A 13,610-nucleotide genomic window follows, 5' to 3' on the forward strand; every position below is an offset into this window, starting at 1 on the left:
CCGCTCCGCTTTCATCTGGGCCGGGGCCGCGGGGATGGCCCGCTTCCTGGCGGGGGAGGGGAGGGAGGGGGCAGGCGGGGAGGGGCGGCCCGGCCCGGCCCGGCCCGGCCCGGCGCCGCACGCTGCCGCCCGCTCCCGGAGGTCACTGCGGGGCTGGCACCGGGGCGGCGGCGGCGGCGGGTCCGCGCCGCTTCCTGCCGCCGCCCTTAAAGGTGCGGGGCGGCCGAGGGCGCGGGCGGGGCGCGACCCGACCCGCGGAGCCAGGTGAGTGCGGAGCCGGGCCGGGCGCCGTCGGGGTTGCGGCTCCTCGCCCGCCCGCCCTCCCTCACCCTGACCCCGCTGCGGCGGGCGGGCGCCCCGTCCCGTCCCACCTTCCCCTCGGTGCCGGCGCCGCGGCTACCCAGGCACCGGCGACCTCTCCCCCGCCCCCGGGGCTGTTCGTCCCTTTGTCTCCCGGGCGAGGGGAGCGGCCGCCCGTGCTCCCACCCGTGTGTCGGCGTCCCGGGGGGCGGCTGCGCGGAAGCGGAGCGTTCGGGAGAGGCGTGAGCGGCCGTGGGGGCGCGCTCGCGGCGGGGACGGGGCTGGAGGTGGCTGTCAGGCGCCGCTTGCGCTCGAGCAGGCAGTACCCCTGCCCGGGAGACGGCTGAAACCAGGCTTAGCTGCGGTGCTTTGGCCTGGGTTGAGGCAGGTCTGCGTCTTTTCTCTCTCCAGGCGAGTGCTGCCTCATTTCTGGGCTTCAGTGGAGCTGTGGGGGTTGGTTGGTGCAACAGGCTTCTCCTGCTGCCTGGGCTGCCAGTGCTGCTCACCCACCAGAAACCCCCGTGGGATTTCTAGCGTGGTGGTATTTCTAGCCTAGGCAGCTCTCGAAGACTACCGCTTCTGTTGCGTGGTTACGGTGGTTCAAACCACTTCCTCTCAAATGAGACCATTGACTGCCGTGGGGGTGACCTGAGCCCGCAGCTGGGGCTGGGAAATGAGCTGCCTAACCCAGCTGGGTTGGGGTGCATGGACACCCCTGCTCCTCCAAGGCGCTGGCAGTCCCGGGCAGCCAGGGGCTGAGGTCTCCTGGATTCCTGCTGGTGGGAGCTTCTGGGGCTGGCTGGGGGAACTTGCACTACTGGATGCCACCAGCCCATCAGTTTAGGTGAGGGAACGTGATCTGCAAGTGTTTGCTTATCTGTTACAATGCAAAAGCAGCCAGGTTAGGTAAAGCCTCCTTTATCAGTGGCAAAAAGCTCCCTTGGTTACCTCTTGGTGCTGAGGTGGTTTAGGGAGCACTTGTCTGTCGTGTTCAGCTGGCTTCGCTGGAGGTGTGTGGTGAAAAATGTTCCCTCTGTAGCAGGCCCTCTGTGTTGAGAGCTGCTGAGTTTGATCTGGTGATGAACCCAAGCCCCCCAGTTTGCCTGACTTCTGCTTCTGGCTTACCTGAGCCCCTCTGTCCTGGGAGCTCATCTCTGCTATTTCAGCTGCAGGTTTTGCCTTAGGATTGTTTTTGAGGTCCTGTTGCCCTGTGCAGCAGGAGCTGGCAGTGATATTGATGATGTGGGGTTATCGCTGAAGGAAAGGATTAAATCCTGTGCCTCCAACTCTCCTTCTTGCCTCCCCTCTCCCCTCAAGCTGGGAAATGCCCAGCAGGCTATAAAGACCAGGGTTGTTGCTGGTGCTCCCTAGCCTGTGTCGCCTCTTCACCCCCTCCAGGGTAAAGGCTTGTCTTGCCTTTCCTGGCTCAGCTAGGCTGCGGGGGCTGAAAGGGGAGGTGGCTGCATGGGGAGGTGGCCGGCCCTGAATTGGTTTAGCAGGCCACAGAGAAGGAGGACTTGGGCTCTGCCAGCCCTGCAGCTCTCCTGAGAGATGCCTTTGCTACAGCTCCTTGAGCACATATTCTTCACCACGGCTTAGTCAAAATTTCTATAAATTCTGTGAACTTACAGAACAACAGTACAGACTTGACCCAAAGCGACAACCCCATACTTGCTCAGACCAGGATTTTAGGACAAGTTTGTCTCCCCTGCTTCACACCTGTGTGGATTCTCCTGTGTTGTCTCTGATAGCTGATGCCCCACAGCTGTGGGAACAGCTGTAAGAGAGGGCCCTGGCCCCTGACATGCAGGAGACCATGAAGGAGCCTGAAGCAGGGGAATGGATTCTATTTGATGACTAGCTGTGCCATGATTAAAGGCAAGGGACAGCAGCAGCAGCACGGAGGCTGCTTGCAGTGAAGTAGCCGGGATGTGGCTGTGTGATTCCATGGCACCTCATTCTGTTTGCTGTTTGGTCAGGGCCAGAGGCTGTAGATGTTACAGCAATTACAATCTTATCTGCAGCAGGGTACAGGGCTGAGGATCGGGAGAGGTCAGGAGGGACCATCTGCTTTACTGCAGAGCTGCTGCTTTTCCTGCCTGGCTCTGCTGTTTCCCCATTTCCCTGCAGAGCTGTGCGTGCACAGTGATACCTGTGAAATGTTGTGAGAAGGGTGGGTCTCCATCTGGGATGTGAATCAAGTAGACTACAAAGTGATGCCCTACATGTTAGGGGTGGCATGTGAATGAGCCCTTGGAGAAAATGGACCAGATTAGGTTTCCTGGTTAAGTGAAGTGTTAGAGTCCTTGGGAGGAAACTGGTTCAGGTGGGAGAGACTGGGCTGGCTGATGAGGGAAAAGGTGCTGAGGAGGGATGTGCTGATGGAGCTGGGTCATGAGTCATGGACTGCAGTCACTGCAAAAGCTCCTGGAGTGGTGAGGCAGAGCCATGTAGGCATCTGGACCAAAGCTGACAAAGTGGGGTGTGCAGGTCTGACCCTTTGGATTGCCTGAGTGGAACTGGTGTGTGGAGGGAGGGAGGAAGGACAGGACTGGGATGGACCCACGCAGGGAGGAGGGCTCCATACAGCTTCTGAACCACCCACCCAACACTCGTGCTCTGCACTTTTGGGTTGCCTCCTGCCTGGTAGCTCTTCTAGAAGCCCTCCTTTTGTGGCTTGTCCCTGGCTGGTGCTGTGCATCCGCTGAGCAGCAAGTGACATCTAGTGTCAGCTCAGGCAGCAGTAACCATGTCTTGGTCTGGCTCCAGCTCTTCTTCCCATCCCCGGTTCTGTGACAGCAGTTTTTGGTGCATTCAGTGGGTGCAGCTGCAGTGTGCTGCTTTGAGGGAGGGGGTAAGCTCTTTGCCCCTTCTTCTGTTGGGCTGAAGACCTTGATCCAGGTCCCTCCGTGCCTGGATGCAGTGTGGCTCTGTCACAGGTCCCTTCCTGCAGAGATGACGTTTCCCCTTCAGTCTCCCTTCTCTCTGGGCGCTGGCAGTGGGGTGGTAAAACAAAAGGGCTGGAGCTACTGGTGGGAGAACTGGGTGTAGAAGTGAGGCTGGTCACAAAGCCGGGCATGCAGGGGTAGGAGGTGACCTGTCCTCCTGCCCGATGGATGCAGTCACTCCTTGGTTTCATCTAGACAAGTGTCTCCAGGGGCTGTGTGCCATGCGTGCTGCCCACAGGAGGTCACTGCAGAGCAAGCTGAGCCCATGTCACTGTCCCAAGTCTGCCTGTGGGGACACAGGCTTCCTTCTTTGTCCCTGGAAGTGTGCATTGGGGGGTGAGCCGTGGCCTTTGCTATGCCCTCTTCCCCCATCCTCTCCTTTGGTGAAGAGCTGGACCTGGAGGCCAGGCCCCTGGCAGTCTGAAGCATGCACCGTTTTCATCTCCAGTGACTCTTTCTTTTTGCCATCCTTTAGGATGATCCAGCGGCACCAGCTGGTGCAGTCTGTGCTGCAGGAGCTGCAGGAAGCCACCGAATGCTTTGGTCTGGAGGGCCTCACCAGTGCTGCGTTGGAGGCAGAGAGGACTCTGTCATCTTTTTCCCTGCCCGGCTATTGTGGGAGGCAGTTCCAAGAGGAGCTGGAGGTTGACCGGGTAGCCAGGAGCCTCTATCCTGAGGATGCCCCAAGTAACATGCTGCCTCTGGTTTGCAAAGGTGAGGGGAACCACCTCTTTGAGGCCGCAAGCGTGCTGCTCTGGGGCAACCCCAGCCTCAGCCTGGAGCTGCAGGTGCGTACAGTGGTGGAGATGCTGCTGCACAAACAATACTACTTGAATGGCATGATCGACTCCAAGGTGATGCTGCAGGCTGCCCGCTATTCCCTCTGCACCGAGGAGACCCCAGAGATGACCAGCCTCCCCATGGCTATCCTGGAGGCCATCTTCGATGCTGATATCAAAGCTACCTGTTTTCCCGGCACCTTTGCCAACATGTGGCATGTCTATGCTCTTGCCTCGGTGCTGCAGTGTAACATCTACTCCATCTACCCCATGAGCAACTTGAAGATCCGACCCTATTTCAACCGGCTCATCCGGCCCAGGAAGTGTGGCCCACGAACCTCCACGCTCCACATCATGTGGTCAGGGCAGCAGCTCTCCCAGCAGGTCTTCAAAGCGCAGTACTTCGTAGCTGTGGTTGGCCTGGAGGAGCTAGAACCCACAATGCCTTCACCAGAGCTCCCTGTCCAGCCCATGAAGACCCTTGAGCTGCTGAACAGTGACCCCCAGCTGACTTATTCCAACCTGCGTGACCGATACAGCATTACTAAGAGCACCTTCTATCGCTGGAAGCGCCAGTCTCGTGAACACCGGCAAAAAGCAGCTGCCAGGTTTGCAGCGAAACACTTCCTCCAGTCCTGCTTTCAGGAGGGCAAGATAATCCCCCTCCAGCACTTCCGACAGATGTTTCCAGAAATCTCCCGATCCACATACTACGCCTGGAAGCATGAGATGCAGAGCATGGTCAATGGTGATGCCTCTTCTCTGGCTGAGGCCAACAGATTGCAGGAGCTTCACAGTGATGTCCCAAAAAAGGCTGATGCGGATGAGCCATCAAATTCAGGGGTGAGCTTAAGGTGCCCAAGTCCTTCCCTAGACCCCATCCAAGCAGGAATGTTCATGCAAGGAGCCAAATCTTACCTGGAGAAATGCATTTCCATGAACACTCTGGTGCCTTACAGGTGCTTCAAGCGCAGCTTCCCTGGCATCTCCAGGTCCACTTACTACAACTGGCGAAGAAAAGCGATAAAGGAGAACCCCAACTTCAACCCCCCTCAGTCTCCTTTGGATAACCAGAAACCTCTAGTGATAGGAAAGCCATTCCTGCAGTTGAAGCCAAGCAGCGTGCCTGTTAGGAAGAGGCTGAATGGAGACCGACCAGCACCCAGGAGTCTCCTGCAGCTCAAGCCCTCTCTGTGCTGGAGAAAGCAGCTGCGAGATGTGGCCAAAAGGCAGGTCCAGCAATGGTGCCTGCCATTCTGCAAGTACCGCCTGCGCTACCCGTCCCTATCCTCCACAGCCTACTGGTTTTGGAAGGGCAGTGGCAGGGGCCTCGGGCAGCACCGCCTTCCCTGGACCAGCTCCAGCCTGCCGTTGAACCGGGTGGCTTCCCTGGCACCTCCAAGAGTGGAGCCAGGCCTCAAGCCCCAGTGCCACACGGAGGTAGCCACCAAGCAGCTAAACAAGCCAGCGCCCACTACGCCGTACAACGCCACCATTTCAGGCTATGCCATGTCAGAAAGAGCCAACAGCCAGATGTTTGTGATGGATGTGATTGCCACTGCCCAGTTTAAGGCACAGGCCAAGCTGTTCCTGCAGCAGCGCTTCGAGTCGAAGACCTTCCCCACCTACAAGGAGTTCAGTGCCCGCTTCCCGCTCACGGCACGTTCCACTTATTACATGTGGAAGCGTGCCCTGCACGATGGGCTGACACTTGTGGATGCCTGAGTGCCAGCTGGCAGCTGGCTTGGCCACAGCTCCTATGCTGACGTGCCTTTTGGCGCTCTGGTGGGATGCCTGGGTTGGGGCCCCACTCTAACTTTTGTTCAGGTTCGTTTTTTTTTTGTTCCTAGTCTCTGGTTTTCTTTTCTGTGTGATTCAGTCAGGTATGGGAGCGTCTGCACTGTGCCTGTTCCTGAAGGAGAAGGCACTGAGCTGCCACAAAGGGGAGGGGCCATGGTGTTGTCCTCGCAGTGCTCGGGGGGTGACCAAGTGACGAGTACCATCCCAGTGTCGCAGGATGCTGCCAGGCCTCTTGAGATGGAGGATGTGAAAGTGTCTCTGCCCTGGGCACTTGCTTGAATAAGTAATGTGGATGTGCAGGATGAGCGCGAAGGTGCCCGTCATCCCCTCAGTGAGCAGAGCAGCGCTGGCTCACCTGTGGGTAAGGAAGGGATTGGGGAGTGCTCGGCTTTACAGGAGGAGCATCTTTAATCTGGGTTCTTCCCGGATAAGGAGAATAAAAGCTTCACTTGGGATCAGCACCAATGCCATCTTGGCTTTCTGGCTCTTAATACCTGCCTCTGGCTGCCTGATCTTCCCTAGAGGGAGCAGAGGTTGGTAGAGGGGACTTGCTTGTGTCCCCACTGTAGTCTGTCTGCTGAGAACACTAAGCTAGGAGCCCATGTCCTTTGCAGGCTTTGGAGAAGCTGTCCCTGACCTTTCTGGTCTTGTAGCAATATCCTTTCACACAATCCCTTACTCTCTCACAGCTGACAGCTGCCTTGCTTTCCTAGGGTCTCTCTTTACTGGTACTTGGGAGAAGGTAGAGACACCAGACCTTTTTGCCCAGTGTCCCTGCGTCCCCTGTGCCATGCTGCAAACTGAGTGCAACATGGGTGTCTCCTTGCAGCGAGCCTGGATGCATATATTTCACTTGTAAGAAACCAAAGCAATAAAGACTTGTTCACTCCTAGTCCTGTGTGGTTTCTTACTCTTGCTTGTGTGGTTTCTGGGCAAGGCTTTTCCTTTCATGTCTGCTTCTAAAACTGGCTCGTGGGTGGGGAGGGCCTACATGCACCTTGCTCTCTGCTCCTGTGAAGGTCCTATCCTGGGACCTGCTGGGGGCCATCTGCTCGGTGGTGGTCTGGAGGCCTGGCAGGGGCTGTGCTCTCCCTGGGGAGAGGCCAGGCCATGCCTCCCAGAGCGGATGCAGGGCTGGGGACGATGCAGTGGGCACAGCTCTCTCTGACAGCAGGGATGTGGTGGCAGGGTCTGAGAGGTCAGCAGGTGGTTCTGCCCTGGAGTGGTGGTGCTGTACAGGGAGGCTGAAACTAGCGGTTTGCACCTCTGCCCTGCCAGTATCTCGAGGTGCGGGGCTGGGGGAGGTCCCTACTTGCACAAACTCTGCTGAGGGTCTCCAAAAAGCCTTGTATCCTTAATGTATGAGCTTCCCCTGGAGTGCCTGTCAGCATGGCTGTAGGGGGTCTGGGGCTGGCTGCTGACACTGAGGAAGGTGGTGACAACTGCAGGACCTGCTCTTATTTTCCACAAAGCTGCTGGGAGTCCAAGCACCCTACAAATGTGAGGGGAGAACCTCTTGAACTCTGCGCCTACAAGATCAGCCCCTGAGGCTGGGTCTAACGAGTCTTTGTTACCCTCAGACCTTTGCAGGGGGATAGGGAACTTTAGTGACCTTGTTAGAAGTTGAGATGCAATAATCTACCCTCAGCCTTGCTCACAAATAACTTTTCTTTCTTCAGTATGTCTGGGATTTCTTGGTCCCTACTGCACCTGAGTCCTGCTCTGGATGCAGTCTGGTTTCACTGACCACCAGCCTCTTAGGCAGAGAGGTACCTGTGCTAGAAAGCCCTGCTGAGCTTTTTCTGGGCATCAATCTGCTCAAGGAAGTGGGGCTCAAGGTCATCCTGTGGCTTCCCTGGGCCTGAACTATGTGGTGGGGGAGCAGTGCGGAGCTGGTGGGGCATCTCTTCAGATGCCACTTATCTCTGTGTCCTTGGTGCTAGCGGGTTCTCACCATCCCCCTGCCATTGCACCCCCTGTGCAGCCCCAGAGGAGAGGATCTGGGGCAGTGGGTGCCCGGGAAGGGAGGCAGGCAGTGAGCTGGGAGCTGCTGAGCAGCGCTGTGTGCTGCTGGGGAGAGCCCTGGGCTCTGTGTGTCAGGAAGTAATTGGAGTAATTAGCTGCCAGCGACTTCTCACCAGAGAATTCCTCCGAGGGAGTAAACTGGTAATTACTCCAGAATGGTTACCTGTGTCTAAACAGCTGGAGATAGCTGCTTTTGGTGGCAGCAGTGGCTATGAAGGTGGATGTGAGACCCCCAAAGCATGCCCTTCCTCGGCTGAGCTGGGGGAAGGAGCAGGGAGGGAGGGTTTTCTGATAGTGGGTGCCCCTGAGGCTGGTGCAGACTGCCCAGCAGCAGGGCAGTGCCTGGAGCATCCGTTGGCATGGCACAGCGTGGTGGGTGGCTGCTGGCTGCTCCTGGGGGCAGGTGGGCATCGGGAGAGCCTGGGGGAGCCTCTGTGGTGGGAGGTACTCAGTGCTCTGCAGGGCAGAGGGACAGCTTCTCCTGCTTCCCGTCACCCGACTCTCCCCAAACTGAGAGCATTGCATGGCTCACGCCAGGGTGCAGTTGCAGAATGAATCATTCCTGGGTGATGGCCTTGGGCTCTCTTACCCCATCTTCCACCACCCCCTTGCAAGACATTTTTGAGGAGCCCTGGTGAAGATCTCTAAGCGTGGTGTTTTTTCTGCCCTTAGCTGGATGCCTGAGCAGGACACAGTGGGAAAATAATACTCATCCCTCTGAGGGGTTTTACAAGTGCCCTTATGTTTCTCCTTCCCTGTGCCCTGAATAGCAGCAGGGTCATGGTGGGTCTCTGCCAGTTGGCACCACCTAAATGGTGGGTGCTTTTTATTTACTGATGTAGTTTGTGGCTCAGCAGAGTTTAAATGGAGGGGAAACTGTAGCACTCGATTCAGACCTGTCACGCTGCTCTCTTGTTGAGCTGGTGGCAGGAGATGAATTTGAGGTGGCCTTAGCTGCTCCCCACCATGCTGCTGGGCACTGGCCAATAAATCTCTCCCTTTAGCATGCATAGAGTGAGGTTTAGCTCAGGTGTCACTCGAACTCCCTTGCAGGTGGGTGTTTAAAAGCACCAACCCCAGCAAAGATGGAAATTGAAAGGTAAAGTGAAACACAGAGGCTGGGGGGGGGGGGACACGACACTGCAATTGCACTCACTTGCAATTTAGAGTTCTGCTTCACCACTAACACACCCCATTCGTGTCTGGGAGGGGGTTTGTAGGTGCAGGAGGTGGATGATGCAGTGCAGTGGAGCCTGCCTGGATGATGTACCATGGGAATAGTCGAATATGCCCAAGCAAGGCTTTGGGACACTCAGCTGGTATGTGTTAGCTCAAGCACCACTTTGCCTCCAGATTTTGCACAGGCAGCTGGTTCGTTGGTGCAAAGAACAGTACTGTTGGTTTTAAAAGCATCTCAAGGTAGCAAGAGGTGAGGTTTGCAAGACAGTTCCTGTGCTTTGCTGGGACCATCAGAGTGGAAATGTAGCAGTGGCAGGAGGACAGAAGAGTCAGTGCCACCATTCAAAACCGCTCCTGAGCTGACAAGCACAAATTCAATTCATTATCAAAAATATCTATGTGGGGAGGGAAGGAAAAAAGATGAGGCGAAAAAGGGAAAAAAAGGATCTTTTGGATCAGTGCCCTGCATAATTCCTTCCATAGATCTGGGCTACAAGCAACTAGTCCTGCTGAGCCAGACCAGCTGTTGAGACAAGTTTCCTCCTGTGCCCCCAGGGTATTTGTGGGGAACCATCTGCCTCTGTCCCATCAGGTCACAGCAGCCACAGCCAGGTCCCCGTTCCACATTCTCCTACCACCCCCTCTGCCTCTTTTCCACTAAAACCCATCTCTCACACACTGTGGCTGAAAATGTCTCCTGGAGTCCAGCTGTGGCCCACTGCTGCCCTGCTGTTGTCCTCCATGAATATTTCTGCCGAACCAATTTCTCCTGTAAATCTTCACATCAGATCCACCTTTTTCATGCTGCAGCAATGGCTCAGGCCTTTCCCTGGTCCCTGCCAGTCAAGGAGCTCCCTGCCTGCAGCAGCAATTCCTGTTGGCAGCCCCCCATTGCATCTTCTTGCATTTCATCCTGTCTCCAGCCCACCTGCCCTCAAGGTTCCCCAGTTTCTTTACTCTTTTATGTATTACCAAACCCTCCTGATTTTGTTTCATTAGCAAATGGTACCAAGGCACCCCTCCTTCCCATGCTGAATTGCTAGTGAAAATATGGAAGATCAATCCTCATATGGATCCTCAAGGATTTTCCCTTCCAGGCCAACAGATCTTCTAAAATTTTAATAACCCATTGATACCTATCTTATCTTTCTTGAACCAGCCCCCACCTCACAACTGTCAACGTGGCACCATCCCAGTGGTTTGGCCAAGGCCCAGATGTAGCGTTCCCTGCCTTTCCTCTTCTAGAAAACAAGTGAGATGATGTGTAATGCTAATTTAGCACAGTCAACATCTGGAAAACACTGGAGATTTGGAGAAAATGAAAGCACTTCAGGAAGGAAAAACTTCCATCTTTCTAGCCTAATACTGTCAAGAATTTACTGCATGTGCCTAGACTTTGATATATTACTTTGAGGATGGCATTTTGGCAGATTTTGCATTTATTTGCATTTCATTTCTCCTTTCCTCGCTTCTTCCTTTGCCCCTCTCCCCATCCCTCCTCCATTGCTTAAGTAACCACAGCACTGGGGGAAGGTAGGAGAGCTGCATCGGGATGGACGCCTCCCACCAAACTCAGACACTTGAGAATAAAGTTATATCTTCCTAGCACTTCTGCAACTGTGCCAGCCTGGGCAGGGAGCCTGCCTGTGCAGCGGGAAGACCCCTTGCCCATGGGGCTGTCCTTCAGCTCTCCATGCCAGGAGGAGGCAGCACTCCGACTGCACTTCGACTTCTGCGAGATGCTGCGTTTGGTCCTGCCTGATATTTTGATTAAGCAACAAGATTGATTTTAAAAATTAAACCAGCAAACACTGAACGGATTAAAATTCAGTTAAGCATCGTGTGTACAAAAGTAAAGAGGGAGCCCCTGTGGAGTGGGGGGATTTCTGCCTCTGAAAGGCTCCCAAGATTGGGAGCAAGCTGAGCCCAAGCCCTGCAGCCAAAAAAGCTCCTGAGCAGAAACGAGTGGCAGGAGTGTTGTGCTGTTTGTGTCCAGCAGTAGAGTGGTTGCAGGACACCATGGCATTTTTGGAAGTAAATAATCTGGATAAGCTTGGATGAAACCAGGGAGCTTCAGAGAGGAGCACTTGTGGGGAAGATGTGCCATACAGGGGGAGAGTCCAGCATCTCAGTCTCTTCAAGGCAGCAGAGATGACAGAGCAGGGCAGGGGAGCTGGGCAGACCCTGGTGGCACCAGAGCTGAGGGCTGGCAGCAGGAAGGAGCCCTGCGCATGTGGGACCTAAAGCAGGGAGTTTTCAACATCAGCAGAAATCAGTCATGGACCACTTTCTGAAGGCCCGGGTGGCTGCTTCTTTTCCTTGCTGAGAAAAGGAGGTGGAGAAATCCCAGCCATGCGGAGTGTGGTGGGGTGCAGAGAGAAGTGAGGCTCTTCCACCGCTGGCCTGTCCCGTCCAGTGTTCTGGCATGGCTGGAGATGGAACGCCAGCTCCTCTGCTTAGGGGAGCTTGGCCCGAGGGGAGATCCTGCCTGTTTGGGATGGGGGGACATAGGCCCTGTCTGGCCTATGAGCTCACAAGTCAGGGCTTCTGGCACTTGTTGGTCCTGAGTCTCCAAAGCCCCCAAAGTATCACTTGTGAGGATATTTAAACTACATTTTTAAGATACACTTTCCAAAGGGCAGCTGTGGTTCACCTGCAAAGCCCTTGTCTCTGAGATCCAGCACAGGCACCAACTACAGCAAAACCGAGGTCAGCTCAGAGGAGCAGCACATCTGCAGATGTGGTCCCCAAATGTCCCTGCACCTGGACACTGCAGGGACTTGGAGGGGGACAGTGGGGAGGGGGCTGTGCAGGGGTGCAGCCCCTTGGCACTGCAAGGGGACGGATGAGCAGTGGAGGGTGATGCTAACACCCTCCACCTCCAGTCTGTCACCCTCACTAACCAACCCCTCCCGTGACATCGCAGCAAGCCCCACGGCTCACCGTGGGCCGCGGGGACAGCATCTGCCATGTCCCCAGCAAGGTGTCCCCACCTAGCACTCTGTCCCCTTTCGGCACCGCTTGTCCTCCTGCCCTGCCAGGACAGCTCGGCCTCACCAGTGTGTTCTCACATGTGTGACTACCAGAAGCTGTGGAAGAGGGAGCTGGTGCCTTCCTCTGAGGGGAGAGAGGAGGTAATGAGCCTCCTGATTTCACAGCACCTGATGCCTGAGTGATGGCTCTTAATTGGCTTCTCTCTGCAAAAATCCTCTCCTGCTAGCCCCAGGAGAGATGGTGTTGCCACAGGCTGTGCCTCCCTGCGCTGTCTCTGCTGCAGGCTGTTTTTGGGGAGCAAAGGGGAAAGGATAAGCTAGGCAAAGAGATGCACTGCTAAATGCTTTTAGAATTTTTTTTGGAGAGGAATAGAAAATTTGCCCCGTCTCAGATAATTAGCTATTTCCTTACTGGATTGCTGTGAAGAGAAAACACTGACTGTGCCGTTAAGTGAGGTGAAGGATTTATTCCGTTTTTGTTTCCTTGTGTCTCTTTTCTCACCAGCCTCCAGAGGACAAATGGGGGAGAATCAAGGCATTTCTGCCACACCAGCACTGTTTGCAATCCCACCCCACCAATGGGCACTGCTTGGAGAGCAGGCAGCGGCTTTGGCTCTGCAAGGGGCTTTGTGTTCCCAGGTAGGTGAAGGTGCTGGGAGTGCCACAGGAAGGACACCCCACATCCTGCCCCAGTGGTTTCCACATCACCCACCTCAGGGCTGACCCCCAGGAGGGGCAGGTTGGCTGGGAGGGTGCCGGAGGACCAGTGTCCCAGTGGATCCCTTTGGCTGGAGACAGAGTCTCTCAGGGATATTGGGTCCCCCACAAACCCCACCGGCTTCTTGTCCCTTCTCCATCCTCTTGCCTCATCCCTGTGGGAAGAGGAACGAGATCCAGCATGCCCCATCCCAGCATCCCTCATCACTGGTCCCCAGCCCCCATCCGTAGCCAGCGGCCCCGTCTCGTTCGGCATGCTGCAGTGCTCGTCGAAGGGCGAGCAGCGCAAGCAGAGCCGGGGGAAGCAGGCGGGGGCTCAGATGCGTCGGTCGCTCAGATCTGTGCTGAGGCGCCGGTGTTTTTTTTCCTCGGCAGCTTTCTTCCTGGCTGCATCCCAGAGGGAGGCAGGACTCAAAGGCCACCCCCACCCTTGGCACAGGCTCCATCCACCCCATCCTTAGCTGCTTCTGAAGAGAAAGGCCCACCAGGAAGTGTTCACCTCGACATTGTGGAGGTTATGAAAGGAGCCCAAGCTGGAAGATACATGTTTTCCACTGCTGGGAAAAGAAACAAAAGCCCAGCGCACCTCTGACAGCACTGCTGTGGGCTCCTGAGCATCTCCAGGGCAGGGGAGGAATGGAGGAGATGTTCAGACAGCCATGGGGAGTGGAGGGTGGGGATGGCTCCATCCCCAGGGTCTTCTCCTCACAGTAGAAGGGCATCTGGGACACCTGGTGATGGCACTTCTTGCAACCCAAAAGCCACCCAGAGTGTGAGACGAGAGAGGAGTGTTTGGACAGAGGCATGGGAAGAGGGTCAGGGGATGGGCTTTCTGGTGACTTTCTGTGTCTGTCTCTTGGTGTCACTGG

The 13,610-nt window shown here is 55.9% G+C and overlaps 1 protein-coding gene across 1 annotated transcript; it reads left to right on the forward strand.

Moving 5' to 3' along the window:
• The first annotated feature begins 211 nt into the window (after positions 1–211).
• On the forward strand, positions 212–6,658 carry VRTN (vertebrae development associated). The gene is made up of 2 exons (XM_033008628.2): positions 212–264; positions 3,724–6,658. Exon 2 carries the CDS (start codon positions 3,725–3,727, stop codon positions 5,750–5,752), a length of 2,028 nt encoding a protein of 675 aa, XP_032864519.2. The 5' UTR covers positions 212–264; position 3,724; the 3' UTR covers positions 5,753–6,658.
• The last annotated feature ends 6,952 nt before the right edge of the window (positions 6,659–13,610 follow it).

Source organism: Tyto alba, unplaced genomic scaffold (genome assembly GCF_018691265.1).
Source record: "Tyto alba isolate M040663 unplaced genomic scaffold, T.alba_DEE_v4.0 Super-Scaffold_18, whole genome shotgun sequence".
In the NCBI taxonomy this organism is placed as follows: Eukaryota; Metazoa; Chordata; class Aves; order Strigiformes; family Tytonidae; genus Tyto; species Tyto alba.